The following is a 23,842-nucleotide window of genomic DNA, read 5'->3' on the forward strand; positions in this document are numbered from 1 at the left end:
AAGCTGACGTGGGAGTACCTGCTTTCTCCTTGAAGGCCACCAGATGGCGATAGCTGTGGTTATTTTGACCTCGTTAAACTCTTTCCTGCAGAGCTCATGGACTCAGTCGTCCTCATTCTGTTTTGGTCATACTCTGTTTTAATAGGTTTTAATATGAAAAATTATTTGTGATATGAAGCTGCACACTCATTGGCTAATGACTTGTCACTTACAACTCATTATCCAATGAGCATGTGATTTCACAGTCAGACACGCCCGTCCTTGTCACACCTGGCTTTTTTGCAATGGTGTAAACGCTCAACTCGAAGCTTCAAAACAGGACTTCACAAACACGTGACATCACCATAGCTACACCTGTATTTTACACCGTCTATGATGACATCACAGCAGCACACAGAAATATATAATGAATATACTTTAAAGGTTAATGTTACTTATTGATGTTTGTGTTTAAAATTAGTTTAAAACCTTAAAATAAACTAACATCAACAGAAAGTGAAGGAACACAAACTATGACTTCATGTCTAAACCAGTTCCAGTTTGTACCACAGGATGGCGCCGTAAGTCAGTGCAAAATTTATTGAACCAAGAAGGTCTTTACAATTATATTATTTACAGCAAGGGTTTATTGAGGAAAAGGAGGTAAGACTAAAGAGAGACATGTGCAAGAACACATCTGCAAACATCTTAACACACCCACGCGTGAAACGCTGCCCCCTGCTGGTGAAAGTTACAGTCTGCAGAGGGTAAATACAAAAAGTACCTTTAAATTGAGGTATTCTTAACAAGGACAATAAGGAAGCAAATGTGTTTCATTCTGATTCCCACAGCCTGCCGTCCTCCTGGAGACCTGTGAGGGCTTCATTCCAATCATCTCGATGTTTAGAGCAAAGATTAACTTGTTGTCCCGTCCACCATCTCCAGATTTGTCAGATTTCCTTAAACTTTACTTTTGCTTTATTATTACAGATGAAGAACCCCAGCAGTGTATAAAGTCATTAAGGTCCATTAACACCCTGATCCAGCACTCTCCTCCACTATTGTTTGTTTTTTGTCTACATCACAACTGAGGTCATCGGTCCGCCGTTTACATCCTGTCACGCTGTTAGGAGCCCGTCATCACAGGAAGAGCGGGGAGTGCAGTTCATTGAAAGAGTTCAAGCAACAATAAATAAATTAAAACAGTTCCTGCATCAGAGGGCGAGCACCATCAGACTGACTGACAGGAAACATTTCCAGAACTGCACCAATCCAGACGCATAAACAGCGGCACAGACCCGAGGAAAAATCTGTACGTTTATCTGGGAGTGAAGGGATACGTGGACTTTACAGGAACCATCAGCACCAGAACGAACTAAAAACAGCAGCAGGAAGTTAAAAGATGACAAAACTGTAAATGATAAAATAAACAGAAATATGAGTAAAATAAAAATGTATTCATATAGCAGCTTACAAGATAAATATCACAAAGTGCTTCAAACATAAATACAAAAGGTTACCCAAAAGTTTAAAGACATGAGTTTTTATCTGCTTTCCAAAAGAATCCACAGATCTGAGACTGCAAAGGCCTTCAGTCCTCAGCCAGCAGGTCCTGATCCCATCACTGAAGACAAAGATGTTCTTCAGGATAAGGCCACACTGCTGCTCACTGACCGTCACCGTCTTCTCAGCCTCGCTTCAACAACTCTTTCCCAGATCCTCGTGGCTCATCAGCTTCATCTCTGTAGTTACTGCAGCTCCGCACATCTCCCAATCTTGAAGATCAGCACCAGTACAGTTCTTCTCCATCCACCCTCCAGGGGTGTGTTAAACACTCTGGTGAAAAAGTTTCATTTTTGTGACTAATGAAACTCAGTCTGTGCGGCTCCTTCCACATTCGCTGCCCGTCAGACTGAGACTGGATCGGCAGCATTTTCAAACATCTCTACTTTGGGTTTCCTATAACGTTGGAGTAGTGTGGCATAATTTACACTCTGACCCTCCCGAACCAGCCGGAGTCGTCTGGCGCCAAAACCAGACCCTGGGAAAGCAAGAGAAAATCAAGGAGCTAATTTTTCTCTCTCTACATGGATTAATGCAGCTTTACGTCCCTTATTCAGGATGTAAAAGCACTGAGATCCTCCTGTGTCACATGAAGAACAGACATGCACGCCCTAACTCAGAAAAAACAAGTTAGATGCTTCAGGAAAGTTGGCAAACTCACATCCCGTGTGAACTACAGCTGCTGCAGGGCTGTTAGAAGGAGAGCAGCAGCCACTGTGAGACCTGCAGAGCGACCAGGTAAACTCCAGACTGCTGCACCTGCAGAGGCAGAAAGACACAGTCGGTATCCAGAAAGCTCTTCCTGTTTCCTGACTGTAATGAGATATTTAATCATAATAATAAACTCTGAATGAAAACGTCTGTAGAGACTTGTATCATTGCATTACACAGTGTGTCCAGCAGGGGTCAGTATCTGACCACATACAGTCTGCATTCAGACGTTTTTATTGATCAGTTTATTGATTGAACCATCGTGTTTGTTTCTCCCTGCAGGTGAAGAAACATTTTATGTTTTACTTTTGTCTTTATTGGATACACGGCCTTCAGTGCGTGAGGCAGGTGTTACTTATCTACCTTTTTACTGTATTTTATCTACTTTATCTTTATTTATATATTTTCATTATGTCAGAATTTTCCAGTTGTTCTGAATTTTATCTGATGCAGCTATATTGCTTTATAGATTATTTGCTTTTTTTTTTTTTTTTGGATTTAGATTGATCAGCTTCAGCTAACCAAACCAGATTTCTGGTTTCTTGGCTGCTGGTGCTTCTGTCAGTGTGACGGGCCACCCCTGACCCTCTGGGAGACACTCAGCCTACCTTTGCTGAGAGTGTAGGTGGTGTTCAGAGTCGCATTCAGAGTGGGATTGTGGCACAGACAGGTCAGGGCCTGGTGAGGACCTGCAGGGATGTGCAGAGTGCTGCTGGAAGTGTACAGGAGGCTTTCGGGGTCCTGCGCTGTTGTCGTGTGGACGTCCCTCGGGTCCACTAGGGACTCAGAGCCGTTGTGGTGAGCGGTCCAGTATATCTCTGGAGCTGGAAATCCGCCGTGCACAGTACACACTGATGTCATTGTGTCAGTGTGTACAGCCAGCCTGATGTCCTTGTAGGGCACTGAGGAGAGAGGGGAAGGCTGTTAAATTATCACTTTCACCTTTAAGATGATTATTTGCTTCCTCAGTGAGGGTTAGATTGATTAAATTGATATCATTCTCATATCTGTTGAGGTTTCGCAGTAACATGACCGCTGACGGCATGACATCATCTTGTGTCTGCCATCGAGACTAGTCCGTGACCACCTGAAAACCACCAGATGTGAAGGGAAAGTCAATATTCCCCAAGAGGCTGTGAGAAGTCGTTGGAGGTTCATGGCAGTCGCTGCAAAAATGATTTCTAAAGTCACACAGGCCTACAGACCAGTCGGTGACCCACATTTTTCCCAAGCAACCCAGCTGCTGCTAGGGAAAAGTGTATATTACACAACCGCTGGCCAAAAACCTTGTTGTGAAAGCTGTGGTCGCCTTTGGTTTGCACGGCTAACAGCATCCACCAGCTCTAGCCAGCAGCTAGTTATCTCAGCTTAACATGCAGACTAGAACAGCTACCCTGGTTCTGTCCAAAGCTAACAATACCTGCCAGCTAGAAACACTAAATATTGACTTATTAATATTTAAAGCTAAGCTAGCTGTCAGCTAGCTTTGTCCTGCCCATGACTAAGAATACAGATCATCTAACAGTCACATTTAGAGTGGCTAACACCTCTAAATCTGCATAAAGTAATTTCTTCTGATCTTTAAGGCTAACCAACTGTCACAACTTTGCTTAGCATGAAGGCAGGTTCTATCCAAAGCTAGTGTAACCAGTATATCAGCCGCTGGGTTACACTAGCAGCTTGTTTTTTATTTTTTCTGAAACTGTAATAGTAACATTTTTTCTTTATTTTAAATCTCTGGGCAGCAGCTGATTAGCTAAATCTAGCATAAAGACATTAGCATCTTTATGCTAACCCACAGTAACCTAAGAGAATACCAACTATAGGACTTGGATAACTTTTAAAGGTAATGAGGTAAAACATATAAACTACATGATCATTTGTGTATTCAGTCCCTGTATGTAATCCACTACATTGTAAAATCATGTGATCTAACTAAAGTGAAACCAGAGTTTAAAAAAATGCTCACATATGTTCTCTTTTCTCTTTAATCCGAAACCACTTCTGCATGTTTACTGTGCACAAACAGCCCTCACAGAAACCTCACTGACATAATGCGGTTCATCATCGAACACAAGTATCAGCCAAACAGCTTCCTGTCTCACCTGTTACATACAGGTTTATCTGGCAAACCTGTGTGGTTTGCAGTATTGTCGTCTCGCTGCCAGTAAAAACTGTAGTGTATGCCTCAAAGATCCTCCCGTTATCCTCCAGAGTCAAATTGTTGAGTAAGACTGAAATGTTTCCTGTGATCATGTCCTGTGGGAAGGCTGAGACCCGCTTCAGGTAGCGGTCACTTATATGCCCGGGCATCTCCTCTCCTTTATTGAAGGAGTATAAAACCTTCTTCCTGTCGTCTTGCCAGTAAAACCGAAGATTACGCAAGTCCGTGATCTTTTCAGACGTCCTACACAGCAGGAGTGCTGAATCCATGATAGTGGTGTTGACACTGTGCACAAGTTTTGAATCAGACACTGAAATTGAGAAAAAGGACAGCAGTTAATGACTCTTAAACACTGGTGTTGGAGTGTTTTGATGGCTCAACCAACTTTTTAATGCGAGTTTCAGGCCTAAACCAGCCAAATCCCACAGAAACCAGCGAACTGCAGTTTGTTTCTTTCATGTACACACACACACACAAACTGGATGAAAATGTAGATAACTTACCAAACAGCAGGGTGAATAAAAGTCCAAGTAGGAAATCCATTGTAGTGCAGATGTCTTCTAAAAGCTGAGAGGAAAACACTGATTTCAGACACGTGTTGGTTAAATATGGCGTATCTTCCACTTCCTCTTATGACAAGCATTAGATGTCATCGGGACTTCCCTTAATTCACTTTGGTGGCCACTTTTAAAGTAATGATGTGTATCTCTGAAAGACCTTTCGTGTTGCTGGAAACCAGCTGCCTTATCAAGACCGCTGTGGTTATTCAGATTATGTAGGATGACGTAATGGTGAGGGTTATTCACCAACAGGCGGGACAGTGTGAGAAACAATAGAGTTGTCTGGGCGATGAAATCCCTTTGATAGAAAACCAGGAAATCAGCTGTTCTGTGAGGTTCTGTAACCTCGAGGTCACTTTAGGTTTCCTCAAAACGTCTGCATGTGAAACTCAGTGTGGGTCAGAGGGTTGCAAAGAGGTCTGAGGTTAAACAAGAAGACTGTTTGTGATGTAAACTGCACAACTTTGCATGACTTCCTGTTTTGGCCCAGGAGCATCTTCGGTGGGGTTTTGGTTTTCTTTTAAGGTGCATGGCTGCGTCTCTCAGCCACATTTCCTCTGATCACTGATCTAAAGTCTGTATACTTGAAGTTGGTCTTTGGCTCTGCCTGTCCTGCTCTCATCACAGATGAGATCTATAATGCCCTCTGTACACCACCACAGGGGACTTCAAAATCAAACAATCAAGATGTGATTGAAGTGCAGACTTTCAGCTTTAATTACAAAAATTTTGCACAAACTGTTAAAGAATTACAGCAGTTCTTCTACACAGTCCCTCATTTTCAGAGGTTAATGGGTGAGCTGACTGATGAGCAGTTTCATGGCCAGGTGAGGCCTGCTCGCGTTATTTCATGACAAATGAAGCAGACAAGGTTGATTCAAACCCTGTAATTTTAGTATAATTTTAAAAGTGAGAGATGTTAGTGCAAGTGAAGGAAGCAAGAAACCCAAATAAACCACAGCATTGTTAAGAAGAATGAATGCAGTGAGCAGCTCAGCAAAAGGCCTGAAGGACCATAGATGACAACTAAAGCACATGATGACTGAATTATTCCCATGGTTAACAACATCTAACCTAGGAGGCAGGAGGATCACTGTGAACGCCTGCAATCAAGAGACATCTTCGTGGATGGGAATACAGAGTTTACAACAAGGTGCACTCGGGAACAAGGTGGTCCGATTAGACTTTGCCAGAGAACATCTAAAATAGCCGGCAAAGTTCTGTTAAAAAAACAAACCTGTGGACAGACGAAAGCAAGAAGAGAAAAGTATGGAGGAGGAGAGAAACAGCTGGTGAGCCAAAGCGTACCACATCATCTGCCTAACATGGTGGAGGTCATATCACGGGCATGTGGAGCAGCAGGATCAAGTGTGAAGTGCTCCGGGCTATACTCTCCGCTCACAGTCGGACAGATGCTGCAGAGTTGATCGGACAGAGCGTCACAGAGCAGACGGATAACGAGCCAAAGAAAACTGCAAAGGCAGCCCAAGAGTTTCACGAGGCAGAGAAAGGATGCTCTTCAATGGCCAGTAGAGGAGTAACGGTTCACTGCGGTCACCGATGATAGAAGCCACGGTTCGGTGAACCAAACCGTGAACGGTTCACATGGTTATTGGACCAAACCTATCAAACCAGAGGAGTTCTATTTACATATCAAGCATCCAACGAGCACTGTTTCCTCCCTCTAACGGGTTTGCAGAAATCACGTAAAAGTGCACACAACAAAAACATTATGATCCAGGTGCTTTATCAAGCTGATCAGCTGCTCACGGCACTTCCTACCTTCAATATCCATCATCACATGGTCAGCACGAGCTATCGGGATTTTCATGTGAGATATTACCTGCGACAAAAGGAAGTGACATCATTTTACCAGAATTGTAGTTTTTTTGTTTGGGTTTTTTTTTTTAATCCAAGGCCTGTCACAGCTCCGCTGGTGCTACTGGAAAGTAATGTTTGTGTCTGTGTGAGTTTCAGGCACAATCAAAAGTTTGATGGCACTATTTGATGCACATATGTGTGCTCGCACACAAACACACACACACACACACACACACACACACACACACACACACACACACACACACACACACACACACACACACACACACAAGTGTGTTTTGCTATCTTTGTGGGGAATTGACTTCCATTCATTTCTACAGCCTAAACCTTACCTTTACCCTTTTCCTAACCCTAACCATCACATACCTAACCCTAACCCTAACCTAAACTCAATTCATACCTTAGCCCTAACTCTGACCCCTGACCCAAAAACAGGGTTTCCCCTTGTGGGGACAAGGTTCCAGTCCCCACAAGGAGCAATTGGTCCCCACAACGTAGTATATGTCAGGAAAATTGTCCCCACAAGGTATTATAAACATACGCACACGCATTCGCCCACCCAAATACACGCACGAAGACTGTGACAAATGCACAGACACAAATTCATCCCAATCTGCCCACCCTCTGAAGTTGGAGCGAGTGGACCCCCTCCTGGACCAACAGCAACCCCAGGATGCCCCCAGCCCAGCCCCCGAAGCACCACCTGACCCCCACCCCGGGGGAGGCGTAGGAAATCGTCAGTGCTCGCCCACACCGCACTGTCATTGTCAAGAGTTCTTGACAATGATGAATTTTCAATAGGTATAATTATAGATTATGGATATAACATAGATTTAACAAAAGCTTTCGATACTATTGATCATAAGCAGTTACTGGAAAAGCTTGATAGGTATGGGATCAGAGGAACTGTTTATTCCTGGGTAAAAAGTTATTTGGAAAATCGTCAACAGTGTGTTCAACTAGATATTATAGTTTCTGAATTTAAGACCACAAGGTTCTGTGATTGGTCCAAAACTCTTTATTATCTTGAAAAATGACATTTGTAATATTTCTAATATATTTAGGTTTATTGTGTTTGCAGATGAGATGCCAATAGTTTCTTCTGGTAATAATGTGAATTAACTTTTGGCATTATTAGAGGAGGAATTAAAGTTACTCAAAACTTGGTTTGATGTTAACAAATTGTCTCTGAATGTATTAAAAAAATTAATTGGTGGTCTTTGGAAATAAAAAGAGGTAAAGAGATAAAACTTAAAATCAGTGGTGTTGAAATTGTAAGAGTTTTAGATATAAAGTTCTCACTTACTGATTGTCAGATGTGTATTATGAATTATGTGACTAAAGATTTGTTTCATTATCATTTTGCAGCATGCTCAGAATAAGCAGCTGAGGTTGAACTCTTTCTTTCTGGGCCTTCGTTTATCGTAGCCCCTTAACTGGCAAGGGCCCGGTGACGGGCCGTTTGTAGTCCCTTTTATATGGCAGGCTAGACCCTCCCATTTTTATTGACACGTCATTCGGCCAATCATGTAACTGGCTGCACCAAATCACCTGACAAAGCTACGTGACGCCCTCTGAGTATTATTGGCTCTGGGAAACCCATTTCTTAACATGATTGGCCGAATGAGGTGTCAGTCAAAATGGGCGGGTCTAGCCTGCCATATAAATGCACTTCATTCGGCCGGCGGACCAGACGCAGCCAGTTAATAGGCTATGAAATGGGTTGTTCAGAGCCAATAATAACCAGAGGGTGTTATGTAGTTTTTGTCAGGTGATTTTTTTGCTGCCAGTTAAGGGGTTAATAAAGCATTTTAAAGGATCTGCAGGAATGTTTTAATGCTCTTCAGCCCGTCTGTAAATTCAGAAACGTAAACATGAGAACATCAGTTCTGTAGTTATCGAGCAGCATCCTTCATTTTTAACAAACAGGACTTGACTCCTGAAACAGGAACCATTAAACCGAATGAGTCACAGCTTTGCTCATTTACCAAAGTTCAGTGAAATGTTTTGAAAGTGCATTTCTTACACTTCCTGTAAATTCAGCAGACTACAATAAACAGACGCTGGCCTGTGATGGACACGCTGTTGCTGCTGAGGCCGGGGATTTTTGTTTTACCCTTTAACTGGGAACTGAGTTCATGTGGCATTTCTGAGCTCCTGCATGGATTTTCCCCGCTCGCCTCCTTTTTCACACTATAAAAAATACCCACACCGCAAACTTCAGTATTGTTACTGAGAAGCTGTGCCACTACACTGAAGGTCCAGCCTGTCAGGCAGGAAGTGGGAAGTCCTGAATCTATTTATACTGCGGGGGATTCGGAGCATGCTGGTTTAAAAGCAAAAGCAGAGGAAAGATCACTGAAGGAAAGTTTCTGCTGAAAGTTTGAATTCAAAGACTTCATGCAGCTCAATAAAATGTTTTATTAAAGAGGTGAAGGACTGAGAGGCTTTGGTATCATTTATTATATTTCTGTTCTGTGTGGACACACCTTTAAAACATTCAACAGTTTCAACTTGAAAGTGCAGGAAACAGGAAATTTGATTTGATTTTGAAAGCAGGCTTCCAAACAGGACGTCAGTAATTCCGAGTTTCTCCCGACCGCCTCCCAGTGACCCTCAGCTCTGCCGTTTCTCCTGGGAAACTCCCGAGATGTGCGGGATCTTCAGATTTTATTCTTGTCATACAGAAAGTTTTGTGATTGTCCAGCGCTGTTTTAAAACTTGAGGACAGTGCATCTTATGCTCCGTTGGTTTTCATTGATTTCAGCCCCATCTGTTAATGCAGAAACATGGCTGGACATCATTTTCTCCAAGCAGGGCTCAACAGGTTTAAGTCTCAGGCTCAGTCAGCTCACTCAGATGAGTCTGCTCTGTTGGGAATAACACAAGAATCCGTTCAGGAGTTTGAGGATGAGGAGACACAGGATGGACGGCAGATCCGCTCTGAGTCACGCCTCATTTTTTCCAGTCTGTATCTGGTGGGGCTGTGCTCCCAGAGCACTCACTAATTATTTGATCCCCTGCTGAATGTCTCTAATAAGAATATCAACCAAAAATCCAGAAAAACATTCCTAAAAGTTATAAACTGATCTGAATGTCATCCCCTACAACCCAGCCAGATCGGCCGTTGGCCCATGTGACACAGATTACAGTCAGTGAATCACAGATACTCCTGATTGCAGCTCGTTATGCGTATAAAGCACACCTCTCCACAGGATCAGTTTGTTCTATTCATTCTGGGCTCTCCTCAAACATGGGAAAACAGGACAAAACTGCAGACCTGCACAAGGTTTCTTGGGAGAACGTGCTGCAGTCAGATGAAACCAAAATCAAGTATCAACTCGACCCATCATGTTTGGAGGAAGAGGAATTAAATGGCACCCCCCCCCAGTCATGCGCAGAGGTGGAAACATGATGCTTTGGGCCTGATTTTCTGCTAAAGGTACAGAACGACTTCACCGTGTTGAAGGGCCCAATGGACGGGTCCATGTGCTGTAAAGTATTAGACGAGAACCTCCTCTCAGCCAGAACACTGAAGATAGGTCTTACAGCATGACAATGACACAAAACATACCTTTTAGGCAACAAAGGTCACATTGAGGTCATGGAGTAACCAGACCTCAGTCCTCCAGAAAATCCATGCATGGAGCTGAAGCTTCAAGTTTCCAAGCAGCAAAGAAACCTCAAGGATTTAGAGCAGGGATCCTCGAGGGCCGGTGTGCTGCAGGTCTTAGATGTGTCACTGAATCAAATGGCTGAATTACCTCCTCAGTATGCAGTCAAGTTCTCCAGAGTCCTGCTAATGACTTCTGTATTTGACGCAGGTGTGTTGGATCAGGGACACATCTAAAAGTTGCAGGACACCAGGCCACGAGGCCTGAACTTGAGGATCCCTGATTTAGAGTTTGTGTAGAGTCGGCATCTTAAAAAAAAAAAAGGTTCCTCTACCCCCAGTCGTGTTTTACTTGGAGATCAAATATTATTTCACTCAGTGACACAAATCAGTTTATAACTTGTTTTTCTGGATTTTTGGTTGATATTCCGTCTCCCTCCATTAAAATTAAACTACATGTTGTCAAATCTCTTGATGGGGACAATAAAGCATCCACCCACTGGTTATTATAGAAACTTTATTAGGGAAAATATTTAATAAACTCACTGAAGCGCTGATCAGGACTTTATCAGCAGTCTGAATATGCTGCAGCATATTCACCACTCACACACACACACACAAAAAAAAGAACCTCCCAGACTTTGTTACTGGTATCCTCACACATGTGACGTCATCTTTTACATACAGTCTGTGGTTGAAACGTGAAGTGATGCAGGTGAGAGCTACCTGCCTGCTTTTTCTGCCATATTTACATTTATTAAAGATTTTAGTTTACATGGTAAAAATTTTACACGTTTTTAGACGAGGCAAAAATCAGACGCAGCCTCGTGTCGGCGGCGCGCGGCTGCAGCTCGCCGTGATCCCTCAGCAGCGTCCGTCACACAAACACGTCCCCCCCCCGTTAAAGTGGAACGATTCAGTTCATGATCCTGACGTTTGTTTCTCTGCTCACAGAGTCCGCAACAACCTCAGGACTTTCACTAAGCCTCCGCTTCCTCCTCAGAGCCTTCCCCGCTCTCCTCATCATCATCATCATCATCCTCCTCCTCCTCTTCTTCTTCTTCTTCCTCTTCCTCTTCCTCCTCTTCTTCATCATCATCATCATCATCATCATCATCATCATCTTCCTCCTCCGAGGACTCTTCATTATTGTCTACAGCTGGCATCTTGATGATGATTTCATCATCGGCATCATTGTCTGCCGCCGTGGACTTCCTCTTCTCCAGGAACGAGGGCGTGCAGACGGGTGTGCTGTCCTGAAGAAGAGCAAAGGTTACACTGACTCACTGCACCATCTGGTGGTGAAAACTGGTACTGCACAAAAATACAGCATGATGTTTATGAGCCATCAAATTCAATAAAAGCTTTTCTACAGATTCTTGATCATTTATCATTTAAACTCATGAATTTAGAGTGAAGGTCTTTAAATGTTGGCACATGGGTTTTATCACGCTGCCACTGACAGACACACGCGATAAGCTTAACGCACCGCAGTCGTGTAGGCGCAGTTATCTGACCCCAGACCACCGAGAGACCCGGGGCCATTTTCAGTCTGCGCCCAAAGTCAACCCAAACCGCACAGCAGGACTTACATCAGTGCACGAAGACGCGTTCCCGGCGTCAGAGCACGACTTCTTCTTAGGAACCTGAGCAGCCTGCAAAGACACAGAGAGGAGCCAAGGTCAAGCTTTAAAGACCCAAAAACGACCACAAACTAAAACACATTCGAGCTGGGTTTACAGCAGTGCAGCAGTCCTGACAGCACAGCATCTGATGCTGCCGTCGGCCTCACAGGACAGTGACGGGAAACTTTGGACTGTCGGTCAGACAAAATATGGAAGGACACAGAAACTCTTTACTGTGCAGAGTTTCTGCTGAAAGTCTCAGCAGCCCGCCCGACCAAAATCCACCCTCCACATCGTACGATTTTATGTGTTGAAGGCTTTTTTTAAACTAGAACAATCGAGCTTAGGACGGTCTTTCTAAAACTTTTTTGGGCATTTATATTTAGGACACTGAAGTGGGGAGAGAGCTGGACATTCAGGAAAAAGAAAAAAAAAAAAAGGTCTGTGCTGGACTCAAACCTGGGACCAGCGTTAGCAAATGATCTTCAGCATGAGTCACCTGCTCAACCAGGTGAGCCATAGCAGTGACCAATAAGAGTTTAAGAAACCCAAAAATGTCCCAAAGTTTGCAGAAACGTCTTCAAACACAAACAGGTTGATCCGTTTGTGAGCTTCTGCTGGAGATCTGGGCGTTTCCTGGCTGTGGATCCAAAAAGTTAATCTTATATCTCTGCTCTGATATCTTTGCCCAAAGTACACAGATTATCACCCGTGTGCTCGTGGGTCACTGGAAGTTGGAAAAATGCTGGGAAAAAATTTTTTAAAGTGCCAAATGAGGACCTGAGTGTGCTCCGAGGGCTGTTAACTGAATATATTTATAGCATAAAGGGTAAAATTTTGCATGACTTCATTTAATAAAGTTATGGTAAGTAATCAGCTGATTCTGGAGGACTTTCTCCAGATTTGGCTGATTTTAAACAAAGAACTCTGAAAATCATGTGAAGCGTCTGAACTGAATGCAGCTGCAGGGACACCGGCAGGAAAAATAAAGATAATAAAAACCTCAAAGATTCAAGATTAAAGAAAAAGAAAAAAAAAAAGCTGTTTGCAACTTTTAACCTTAAGATATCCAAGAACACGCAGAGTAACGTTCTCATCGACTCCAAAGGGTTAAAACTAGAGCAGAGAAATCGAAATTAAACTGAAATTATAATTGTAGCTTCGATTCACCTGTAAAACATAACTGAGATCAATCATTTTGTTTTGCTTTCCTGCTCCTGCTTTTACTTTGGCCTTTCCATAAACTCCACCCCCATCAGGCTGCGACGCGTTACAGTTTATTTATTTCCACTGAATCAAACCTGACAACCATAAAGCCGGACGTTGTGATTGGACGCTCCAGCTTGCGAACACTTACGAATCCGGGGAAGTCGTATTCGATGCCGTACGCGGCGAGCCTCTTCCGGAGCTTCGACTCTTTGCGCAGCAGCTTTCCGGTCATCTTGGCGATTTCCTCCTCCGTGCGCTTCTTGTTGTAACGCGTTACCGCGGGATACGACGGCTTTTTGAACGCCCTCTCCGAGCCGACGAACAGCTTCTCGTGCACCTTCTCAGGAGGCATCACCTGACCTGGAAAACAAACAAAAAAAAAAACATTTAGTGGAATCATTACTGTGAATCAGGATCGATGAGGCAAACGTTCAGACACTCACATTTGATGAGTCTCTCCCCCATCAGGTAATTATTCATCGTCTCTGCAACGATCTTCGCCACCTCGTCGCAGTCAAACTCGATGAAGGCGTAGCCTTTGCTGTTACCGGTCTGCAGGTAAACACAGACAGAAATAAAGTGACTCCCAGAATCTGATGTCAGGTTGATGCATTTTCACTTCCTGTGCAGGTGTGTTGGCACATGGGTTTTATCGCCGCGCTGACGGGCAGAGCGGGTGATAAGCTAAACGTGCCCGAGTGCTTTAGGCTCAGTTATCTGACCTCAGACCATTTTCACATCAGAGATCATTTTCAGTCTCAGCCAGAAGTTCAGTTTTTACAGAGTGAACCCTCAGAAAAATCTCATTACTTATTAAACTAAATCGAGAACGTTTGGATGTGTGCAGAACGCGCCGGATTCTGGAGGACGGAGGCATCGGGGGGGCAGCTTTTGGGTTGCTTGGCTGCACCCAAACAAACGCCAAGGCTTCAACCCGCCAAAAACCAGCCTCACAGTAAGTCACACCTGAGGCGTTACCGAAACAAGGCTTCAAGGTCAGTGTGGCAGTGATGCGTCACTGCTGGAGCTGTGAAAGGGCTGCAGGTCAGAGGCAGATCAGTGATGACCTGTCAGGAGAGTCAGGCGGCTCTCCACCATCAGGCTGATGGTTTCTGCACGGGCAGGATTACCTTCTTACTCCGGGACAGCCGCAGCCGCAGGATCTTCCCAAACTGCCCGAAGTAGGATTTGAGCTGCGGCTCCACCAGGTCCCTGGGCAGGTGGCCGACGTAAACCACTCCTGGGGTCAGACGGTTGCCCTGTGGGGGTGGGGGGGGTGGACCAACGATCACATTTTAATTTCACAAATCAAAAAGATAAGAAACCACTTTTGTGCATTAATTTCCCTGCAAACGTTATCCTGGCTGTGCCGTCATCTCAGAGGCGACCATCAAATCCTCCACCGCTTACGCCTGCAGACGACCCTGTTAGAGGGTCAAAAACACCATCTACTCTGTCCTACCTGCTGAATGGACGACCTCTGACCCTCCCTCCCCCTTTATCATTTCCAATCAGATACTGGTTTATTTTTTTGATTATTAATTCAAAGTCATCGTTTGAACTTCAGTAACTTCATGATGTTCAGGCTGATTCATAACCGCGTCAAATCGAGACGCTTTATTAAATATAAAACTGAAGCTAACTAATAACTTGGTGTTTCATTTTAACACACACACACACACACACACACACACACACACACACACACACACACACACACACACAGACAGGCTGACTATAAAAAGCCTACAAAATAAAAGCCTCTTTGGCAGAAAAAGCCTGATACATGTTTATACACGTTCTTCTCATTTACTCAGTTTATATTCAGCTTGTGCGCATGTCTGAGGACAGCCATCTTTATGTCTCTATTCTAATAAAATTCTACTTTTTTTACTCATTCCCAACAGTCTAATAACATTGAGCCAAGATGTAATTTACTCTTTTCCCTCCATTTTATCCGTTCATGTTTGTCTAATGGCCACTCGCCATCTTTGTCCTGTCGTAGTAAATTTCGGCCTCAGGTGTGTAACGCTGCTGCACGTGAAGGCCCGACTGATGCGTCACACTGAAGCCCGCGAGCTGCTAAAGGTGTGCCCGCACCCGCCGTGCGATCAGACCCGGGCTGATCGGGAGGACACCTGCGGGGCTCGGGGCCTCTCTCGGGGCCACATGTCTCACCCACCTGGCCTGACTTCTTCTTCTTCTTCACCTCCTGAACCTTCTTCCTGAACTCGGACTCCTGCGCGGGATTCAGCGCCAGCAGCTCTTTGGCCGCAGCAGGAGCCGCTTCTGCGCCGCTTTCACTCATTTTAAGCCGCTCGAAGCTTCAGACGCGACATACACGGAGACAAACGCGCAGCTCTCCTTTAACCACGCTGCTGCTGATCCACATCCGGCCGCACGTGAACTGCACGCCAACAACTGACGCACAGACGAGTCACGGCTCTGCGCAGCGACGCCTGCAGGCTCGGAGGTGCACGGTGCACCTCATCCTCACCGTCATCGTCATCAGCATCATCATCACTTCTGATGTTCACCTGTCTGTACGCGCCCCCACCTGTGCAGTCTGAGAACCTCCAGGTTTTCCAGGTATAAGAAACATCCTCAGAACATTTGACTCCGGGTGGAAGCCCGCTTCTTCCGGGTGGAGTGATTATCGGTAAATTACAGACACACAAACGCGTGTGAAATCAAACAAATGCACACAAGAGCGATCAAAACAAAATCCAACCGTGTCAGCTAAAGAAAAGATCGAAACCTTCACCAGAGGAGAAAAAAGTCACAACAAGGCTGAAAAATGTGAAAGAAAATAAAAAGGGGATAAAAACAACAACAACAGTGAAACAGCTGTCAAACAATTAATAGCTGGAGTTTCTATCATTAACGGGCAACAATAAAATAAAGTTTGTGCTGCAAACACACTGATGTGTGTCTGCATATGATTTATATATAAAATCATAATGTGTAAAATAACAACAATGCATAAAAGAGTACAATAATGTGTAAAGAACATAGAAATCTGCACAAAGACGCAAAAATAAAAATATGCAGAGAATAAATTCTGACCCTGAGCTGGAGCTGAACTTTGACCCTCTGAGGTTCAGCTGCAGCTCTTCAATCACAGACAGAAACACTCTGATTGGTGTTTTCTCTGTGTGTTAAACTATAATTATTAACTGTATTCATTCACCTTCACGACCCTTTTTTATCACCTGGCTGTGCGCATCCTAACCCTAACAGTATGAGAGCCACGACTGTAATCATAAAAAATACCTTCATAACTTTAATATTAGGGGGAGAAAACTGGCTTTTAAATACACAAACAAACAAATAAACTAATAACAGCACTCTCAGTGGGAAACAATCATTTATTCCTTCTGTTGCCTGGAAAATGTTGGAGTACCAAGAAAAGGAAGGAGGAGCTCAGGAGGAGGTGGAGAGGAGGAGGAGAGGAGGAGGAGGAGGAGTGCTGCTCAGTGAAATAATGAGAGCATCCAGCCGTCACAGGCAGATCAGCACACGGCAGCATCAGCGGGTTTAAATCCATGACATGGAAGCCAAAGTCATCTACTTCACAGTGAACGGGAGACCGGAGCAGGCGGAGTTCCCGGTCAACTGTCCGGCTCAGGACGTCAAAGGTAGGAGGTGGAGCTGCTGATTAATGTTGTTTTATATGATCAAATGTACTCCGGCGTGTCTGTGTGGACAGGTGGGGTTATATTCTTATTGTTACAGTGCAGAGGGTTCAGTCTCTGCAGCAGAAATCAATGAAACAAACATAATAAAATCAGTGGAGCCGCAGACACAGCTGCTGCTGACAGCTCCTCACCGTCACGTTCTTCATGTCTGCCTCATTAAGGTCTTACTGTAACTGCGTGCAGTGCTGCACTGCGTCCAGATTACTGCATTTAACTGCAGTTGGACTAGTTTTTGAAGTTTACTTTCTCATACTGAGTTTTCTGTACCTGCAGAACTGTTCTGCACCGTTAACATTTACCTTTATAAGCTGTGATTATTATTTCAGTTCTGTCCTGAAAACTGGGTTCATAACTTTTGATAGACTGACACAGACCCTGTGCACTAAAAAATTCAAAAACAAAATCTTTATAAAATAAAAATATTAAAATTCACAAAAATGAAAATGCATATACAAAGAAATGTGTGAAAAACACTTTAAAATATTCATAGCAGATAAAATCATTTTAAAAGAGTATGAAGGGTATCAGTGAAGCCAAAACAGTTGCACAGTGAGGTGGAGTTGAACTCTGACCCCTGAGTAAAAAGGAAGCTAAGCCGGTACAAACTCTGATCCTCTGGTTCTGAGTTTGACTGATTTTAGTGTTACAGCCTCTGAGTCAGTGCTGAAAGAAAACATCTGGGCACAGGTGGGAAACCTGGGATCACACCTGAGATTTGGAGCCATTCAAGTGTGGAGCTGAAGCAAAAACAGATTCTGTATCAGCAAACAAAAGAAAACACTAATGGAAGGTTTTTTAAAGCTCAGAATGAGCAAAAGTTGTTACATTTTGTTTCATATTGATATTTCATGTCAAAGTTGGTTACTAATGTGGGCGTGGTTACGTCCGTTCCCTTTGACCCAAACTTCACGGACTTCCTCGGGTGAGACCGTGAAATAAACCTCAAGCTGATGTTTCCAGATCTGTTCCGCTCTGCCGCCGAGGCCGGACCCCACGACATCCTGAAACTGTACAACCCCAAAGGCAACATCATCAACATCTCCCCGAGTCTGGAGCCCAACAGTCCCAACCTGTGCTACAAGCTGGAGGTGGTGGCCGCCGACTGCAACAGTGAGCCGTTAGGTATCCTTAATTAGGCACCACGGGACCCGCAGCAGCCCAGTTCACATGGAAACCACTGACAGTCTACATCTTTTTCTCGTCACAGGTGCCGAGCTTGCCGGTGCACTTGGGTTTGATCTCTCATCCATGGAAAAGAGGTAGGCAGGGTGGGAAACAAGGGGAAGAACATCCTTATAGATGATCATTTAGTTGTGTTGCCATCAGTCTTATATCAGGGATCAGAGGCCAGAATAACCAAGAAACTGAGACATCACACATACAGCCGAAAAGCTCACGAATGATCGCTTCACTGATCCCAGACTGCAGGGCCTGGAGAAGAAAATCCTCATCGAGGCTGGAGAGACTCCTGCAGTCGTGTATGAGATGAAGAAGCAGGTGGATTCATTCAGAGAGAAACTGGAGGTATTCCAGCAGCGTTTCACGTGTCCACTGTTGTGTTTAGAGCTTTAGACCAGTGTTAGTTTGTTATTCTGTGAAATATGTCATCATGTGCTTCACTGGAGCGCAGCCGGGGATAGAGTGGGATCGGACGGGGGAACCCCATGATCCGGTGTCACAGTGCAGCGGTGGGAAAGACTCACTTAGGAAAATGTCAGATAATAATTTGCACCGTGAGGCAGATTTGTGTTGAGTGCAGTGTCCCCGTTCTCCTTCAGAGTGTGGAGCATCTAAGCTGGCTGGGGCTGTTCAAAGATCTTTCAGAGGGAACCCTCAAGCCCTCGCCGTTCTACCACAAACGAACGCTGCGGAAAACCAGGGAGGAGTGTGAACACGTGCGGGAAAAGTTCCTGCAGATGAGGTTTGCAAAAAGATAAATAACTCCTGTGCTTTCAGATGTTGTGCGTTGGAATATTTTGCTACTCTTACTACTCGTGCCGTCACGTTTGCAGCTCTTTGGAGGTATCTGAGGAGGTGAGGCAGTACCTGAAGACTCCGACCTTTGATAACTGGTGAGTTTTGCTTTAAAATGCGTGAATCTGACGGCTTTAATGTCACTCTGCTGCGTCTTTGTGATCCCAAACAAACAAGCGCACCTGCTTCCTCCGTGGGCCGCGAGACGGGCGGTCGGCTGATGACGTCGTGCCCGGCGAACACGTGTGATGTGTTTCTGAAGAGGCTGGAAGCCCTCACCCTTTTCTTCTGATCCACACACTCATCTCAATATGAATAGGCCTGGTTGAGGGCTCGCTAATTAAAAGAAGGTCTTCATAAAAGCTTTAATCAGCACACCATGTTTGAAGTGACCTCCAGCCTGTATTCACTAAGGTTTGGTTATCTTTTCATTTGTCCAAAAGCTTTTAAAGCAAACCCACAGTGGGGGGTGGGTGGGGGGAAATGACTCAACCTACACAACTGAAGCTATAAAATTCCTGTAAAAAAACAGATAAAATGTGCTTTTTGTTGCGTTTTGCAATGTGGGCAGTGCGTTATTATCAGGGCTAAATCTGGCATTATTCTGCTGTCAACAGATTTACTGAAAAGACCAAAACCAACAATGTGCTCTCCTGTGTCTCAGCTCTGCTCATGAAGACAGGAAACAGTCCAACATGTGATTGAAAAGAAAAGAAAAACATCTGAGTCCTGTTTTTAGAAAAAGGGTCTAAAAATATATCCAGAAATAGATGTTCAGTAGATCGATACAAACAATGCTTGAATAAATCAATCAATCAATAAATAAAGGAACACTTTGAAAACACATCAGATATCAATGGGGGAAAAAAAATCCTCACCACATGAGGTCGGGCGTTCTTGTGCACCAGGAGGAACCCAGGACCCACTGCACCAGTGGAGGGTCTGACTGTGAGTCCAAGGATTTCATCCTGATACCTGATGGTGGTCAGGGTGTCGTTGCCTGTAGAGGTCTGTGTGTGTCCCTCCATGGATGTGCCTCCCAGACCATCATTGACCCACCACCAAACCGGTCATGCTGAACGATGTTACAGGCAGCACCTTTCACATCTGGCACATGTGATCTGGGTGAACCTGCTCTCATCTGTGAAAAGCACAGGGCACCAGTGGACCTGCTAATTCTGATATTCTGTGGCAAATGCCAATCAGGCTCCACGGTGCCGGGCAGTGAGCGTCTGTAGGGTCCAGGTATGACCTCATGCTCCCAGCAGTGACCCTGACCCTAGCCAAATGCAGAACTAGTGAAAAAAAGTTGTTTCGCCTCATGAACACCAAAGCAGCTGAAACCGATTAACAACCCCCTCTGAGACTTACCTGACCACATCAATATCCCAGAAGATTATCTGACTTGATGCTGAACTCTGATTAAAAAGTGCTCCTTTAATTTTCTGAGCAGTGTAGATGTGGAAACAGTGTCCCAGCTTTCTTTAAGAATTATTTTGCATTACCGTTAATCCTTTATCTGCTTCTGAAGACTGAACACACTGAGTGAAATGCGTCACAGGAGTGTGTGTCTTTACAACAGCATGAAACAGCTTGTGTACGCTTTAAGGCCGATGGATGGCTGTGTATTCCCTCTCCTGTGTATTTGTGTGTCTGTGCAGGCAGTGGGAGGATGCAGAGATCATGGTGCTGCTCCAGGTCATGTACACAGATCTAGAGTTCATAACCACCTTCAACATTGAGCCTGAAGTCTTGCAGCAGTTTCTGTTTGAGGTCTATCGAAGATACAACAACATTCCTTTCCACAACTTCAAACACTGCTTCTGTGTGACCCAGATGGTGAGTGTGTCCACGCTTCATTCTTCAAAGTAAATGCAGTCTTGTAAAAGTAGGCGGCAGGTTACGCCTCTGTGTATCAGAGCGGCTCAGAGTCCCTTCGTTTGCCTCGTCTTCGTCTTTCTTCCCTCTGAACAGATGTATGGGTTGATCTGGCTGACTGACCTGAGGAGTAAGATGGACAGCGTCGACCTGCTGATCATGCTGACCTCTGCAGTCTGCCACGACCTCGACCACACAGGATACAACAACGCCTATCAGGTACAAGAAGCTCCCTCTTTAGACTTCCTGAAACTCAGACCGTCACTGTAGCTTGTTGTCCCAGCTGGAGTTACAGTGCTGTTAGTGTACATATCTGAATATGGGAATTAATCTGAGATTGAACCAAAAATTATTTCAGACCTGTTTCCAATACCTGATCACGTTTGATTATTCTCAGTTTATTTATTTATTTTTTCAGTTTAAGTAAAATAACTTTCAGATTTGCACTTTAAGAATCTAATATCGGCCATCCTTCAGATAAACGCTCGGACTGAACTCGCTCTGCGCTACAACGACATCTCTCCTCTGGAGAACCACCACTGCGCTGTAGCGTTTGAGATACTGGAGAGGGTAAGAAAGAAAGTCCTCCGCTAACCCGTGTGCACGCATGCATGCAGCCACGGTGACCAGAGTTTTTGTCTCGTAGACAGAGAGCAACGTCTTCAGGAATCTGTCCTTGGATCAGTACAAACGGATACGAGAGGGGATCATCAAGTGAGATCATCGTCCAACAATCGTGTTTTAAATCGTGAAATCTCTGCACGGACTTTATAACATGTGCTGATTATTTCAGATGTATTCTGGCCACCGACATGTCGAGGCACAATGAGATTCTCAACAAGTTCAAGTCCATCCTGCCGACGTTTGACTTCACCAACAAGGACCACAGAGACGTGGTGAGACAGCAGAACGAGTGGTCAGATCCAGCTTTTTGCATTTCAGAGCTGTTACATCCCCTGCTTCAAATATCTGCTCAGAAACAGTCTATATAGATTCATATTTACAGCTTGTAGCCAGAATTTATTAAAAAGAGGGAATTTTAGCCACTTGTTTAGAGATCCACACAGTTTTTTACACATATCTGCATTTTCCAGAACCAGAAAGTAAGCCTCTGGAGCCTCTGCTGGACGGCAGACGAACAGCAGCTTATGGTTCTTCGTTTTTCAGGTTCTGAGGTTTCACCTCGTTCGAGGTCAAACAAAGGGCACATCTTTTATGATTTTTAATAAGAGGTTTAGAAACATTGCAGTAAAATTTGTTACTTTAAAATCCTAAACGGCTCGTTAAGTTCAAACATTAACCAGGACCTACAGCGGTCTCTCTGTAACCTACTGTCACTTATTTATTGTTGTTTGTGCAGCTGATGATGATCCTGATCAAAGTGAGCGACATATCCAACGAGGCGCGGCCCATGGAGGTGGCCGAGCCCTGGTTGGACTGCCTTTTACAGGAATTCTTCAACCAGGTACCGACTCCTGCTGAACCTTGTGAAGGCGGTTCAAACTACAGAACGATATATTTTAATACTTATTTGGTAACTTAAAGGGGGATGTTTGTTTGCCTCAAAGGCCTGGACAATTATTTCTACACCATTTATCACACTGATTCCTTTGTTCCTCCTTTGTTGGTGATGTTCATAATACACAAATGTATATGAACTCAAAGTTTCAGAAACTAGAAGATGTTACCTTTTTAAAATTGAGTCTCTTACGTGCATCTTACACTTCCTCTGGGTATGCCATACAACCTAGGCTTAACCTTCAGCAGGTCACTGGTGACCAGGTGGATGTTAAAAGGGTCAAAGCCATCTCCTGTCTTCTTGTCTTCCTGTCAGAGTGATGTGGAGAAGCTGGAGGGCCTTCCTGTCACCCCCTTCATGGACCGGGACAAAGTAACCAAACCTTCATCTCAAACTGGCTTCATCAGATTCGTTCTTATGCCCCTCTTCATCGAGCTGGCCAACCTCTTCCCCTGCCTGGAGGTATTAAAATCAAAAGTATGGAGGAAACACACTGTATGTATTTGGGGGAATTTGCAAAATGTAATTTAAACTTTCACTACAAGGTGGCCAAAAATCACAAATAAGTGAATAAAAAAAAGACTAAACATAAGGAATTAAATGAAGTAGAAAACAGAGACCGCGGAGGAAAATACTCCAAAAGCTTCACCTAAAGGAGATAAAGTGACGCGTGCAAGGCAGGAGGTCCGGTGTATTTCAAAATAAAACAGGAAATTAACCTCAGGACATGCTGAAGTACAGCTGGAAGGGTCATAAACAGTTCACCCATGTCTTTGGTAAAGTGTAATCAGCTCATCCTACTTTCAATAATTCCGCAGCAACACATTATCGACCCTGTCCGGAAAGCTCTTGACTACTACACAGAGATGGAGAAAGCTCTGGAGACGGAGCAGCAGAACCGGGCTCAGAGCGAGAACGCAGCCAAGAACAAGGAGGTGACGCCGGCAGGAGGCCGACGGGACAGCCGGACGGACGGCGGGCCAGACGGTGGGAAACCGGCCGCACAGTGAACGGAAATCATCTCATAACCATTTTAATGTATTTTATTGGCTGGGCTAACAGACTGTGATGTGCTGTGAGCAGTTCATCCTGGAGCTTTTCTGCACGCAGTGTTGATGTAATCAGAATACAACAGAAATCTATTTTAAACCGTTTCTCACAAATTCTATTTTATAAAAGAAACATTATTTTTAAAGGATCGGCGGCTCATGAGCTCACTGCACTGCTACTCTGCTGCTGACGGAGTCCAGACAAAACTGCGCTGTCATTTCTGCTGTTGGTGTTTGTGGCTGAAATAAAGTGTGTGTTTGAAGTCAATAAAACAGACACCGGGAGTGCGTGTTCCTGTTACTGTTGTATGTGTACAACACACACACACACACACACACACACACACACACACAGGGGGATCTTTATTACCTTTTTTGTTTTAGAAAGAAAATCCTCATAAAACAAACTCAAACACCAAATCAGCAGGTGGTCACGTGACCACAAAGCCACGTTACCC

At 44.4% G+C, this 23,842-nt stretch overlaps 3 protein-coding genes and 2 non-coding genes across 6 annotated transcripts; 1 reads left to right on the top strand and 4 right to left on the bottom strand.

The window, feature by feature from the left end:
- Window positions 1-634: 634 nt before the first annotated feature.
- LOC115801138 (T-lymphocyte activation antigen CD80-like) lies at window positions 635-6,875 on the bottom strand. Of its 2 annotated transcripts, none has more exons than XM_030758858.1 (6): window positions 6,760-6,875; window positions 4,921-4,984; window positions 4,359-4,727; window positions 2,862-3,155; window positions 2,204-2,301; window positions 635-2,020 (listed from the first exon to the last, which is right to left on the bottom strand). In XM_030758858.1, the coding sequence occupies exons 2-5, from the start codon at window positions 4,958-4,960 to the stop codon at window positions 2,216-2,218; spliced, it is 789 nt and encodes a 262-aa protein (XP_030614718.1). In that variant the 5' UTR covers window positions 4,961-4,984; window positions 6,760-6,875; the 3' UTR covers window positions 635-2,020; window positions 2,204-2,215. The 2 variants fall into 2 exon arrangements, with proteins under 2 accessions (XP_030614718.1, XP_030614719.1); XM_030758859.1 differs by lacking the exon at window positions 6,760-6,875 and adding an exon at window positions 6,286-6,527.
- Window positions 6,876-10,913: 4,038 nt separating this feature from the next.
- nifk (nucleolar protein interacting with the FHA domain of MKI67) lies at window positions 10,914-15,665 on the bottom strand. Its single transcript, XM_030757926.1, has 6 exons — window positions 15,449-15,665; window positions 14,397-14,525; window positions 13,710-13,818; window positions 13,415-13,626; window positions 12,025-12,087; window positions 10,914-11,688 (listed from the first exon to the last, which is right to left on the bottom strand). Exons 1-6 carry the CDS (start codon window positions 15,572-15,574, stop codon window positions 11,413-11,415), a joined length of 915 nt encoding a protein of 304 aa, XP_030613786.1. The 5' UTR covers window positions 15,575-15,665; the 3' UTR covers window positions 10,914-11,412.
- LOC115801319 (small nucleolar RNA ACA64) lies at window positions 11,858-11,988 on the bottom strand. The gene has a single exon (XR_004021740.1). It is a non-coding gene; the product is annotated as a small nucleolar RNA ACA64 (small nucleolar RNA).
- On the bottom strand, window positions 13,897-14,027 carry LOC115801318 (small nucleolar RNA ACA64). The gene has a single exon (XR_004021739.1). It is a non-coding gene; the product is annotated as a small nucleolar RNA ACA64 (small nucleolar RNA).
- A 1,119-nt stretch (window positions 15,666-16,784) lies between the features above and the next one.
- Window positions 16,785-23,443, top strand: LOC115800609 (high affinity cGMP-specific 3',5'-cyclic phosphodiesterase 9A). The gene is made up of 15 exons (XM_030758086.1): window positions 16,785-16,904; window positions 17,925-18,086; window positions 18,172-18,223; window positions 18,386-18,488; window positions 18,743-18,885; window positions 18,977-19,036; window positions 20,392-20,444; window positions 20,548-20,777; window positions 20,913-21,035; window positions 21,294-21,386; window positions 21,463-21,530; window positions 21,610-21,712; window positions 22,177-22,281; window positions 22,651-22,797; window positions 23,154-23,443. The coding sequence occupies exons 1-15, from the start codon at window positions 16,817-16,819 to the stop codon at window positions 23,343-23,345; spliced, it is 1,722 nt and encodes a 573-aa protein (XP_030613946.1). The 5' UTR covers window positions 16,785-16,816; the 3' UTR covers window positions 23,346-23,443.
- Window positions 23,444-23,842: the final 399 nt, after the last annotated feature.

The sequence above is a fragment of the Archocentrus centrarchus genome, chromosome 21, assembly GCF_007364275.1.
Source record: "Archocentrus centrarchus isolate MPI-CPG fArcCen1 chromosome 21, fArcCen1, whole genome shotgun sequence".
Classification (NCBI taxonomy): Eukaryota; Metazoa; Chordata; class Actinopteri; order Cichliformes; family Cichlidae; genus Archocentrus; species Archocentrus centrarchus.

Coding starts and splice junctions, on each gene's coding strand:
- nifk (XM_030757926.1), bottom strand. CDS start 15,574: ATGAGTGAAAGCGGCGCAGAAGCGGCTCCTGCTGCGGCCAAAGAGCTG. Junction 12,088..13,414: donor AATACGACTTCCCCGGATTC/GTAAGTGTTCGC, acceptor GTGTCTTTGCAG/GCTGCTCAGGTTCCTAAGAA. Junction 11,689..12,024: donor ACGCGTCTTCGTGCACTGAT/GTAAGTCCTGCT, acceptor GCTCTTCTTCAG/GACAGCACACCCGTCTGCAC.
- LOC115800609 (XM_030758086.1), top strand. CDS start 16,817: ATGGAAGCCAAAGTCATCTACTTCACAGTGAACGGGAGACCGGAGCAG. Junction 18,087..18,171: donor CTGCAACAGTGAGCCGTTAG/GTATCCTTAATT, acceptor TTCTCGTCACAG/GTGCCGAGCTTGCCGGTGCA. Junction 21,713..22,176: donor ACAAGGACCACAGAGACGTG/GTGAGACAGCAG, acceptor TTGTTTGTGCAG/CTGATGATGATCCTGATCAA.
- LOC115801138 (XM_030758858.1), bottom strand. CDS start 4,960: ATGGATTTCCTACTTGGACTTTTATTCACCCTGCTGTTTG. Junction 4,728..4,920: donor TTTATTCACCCTGCTGTTTG/GTAAGTTATCTA, acceptor TCTCAATTTCAG/TGTCTGATTCAAAACTTGTG. Junction 3,156..4,358: donor GATAAACCTGTATGTAACAG/GTGAGACAGGAA, acceptor CTCTCTCCTCAG/TGCCCTACAAGGACATCAGG.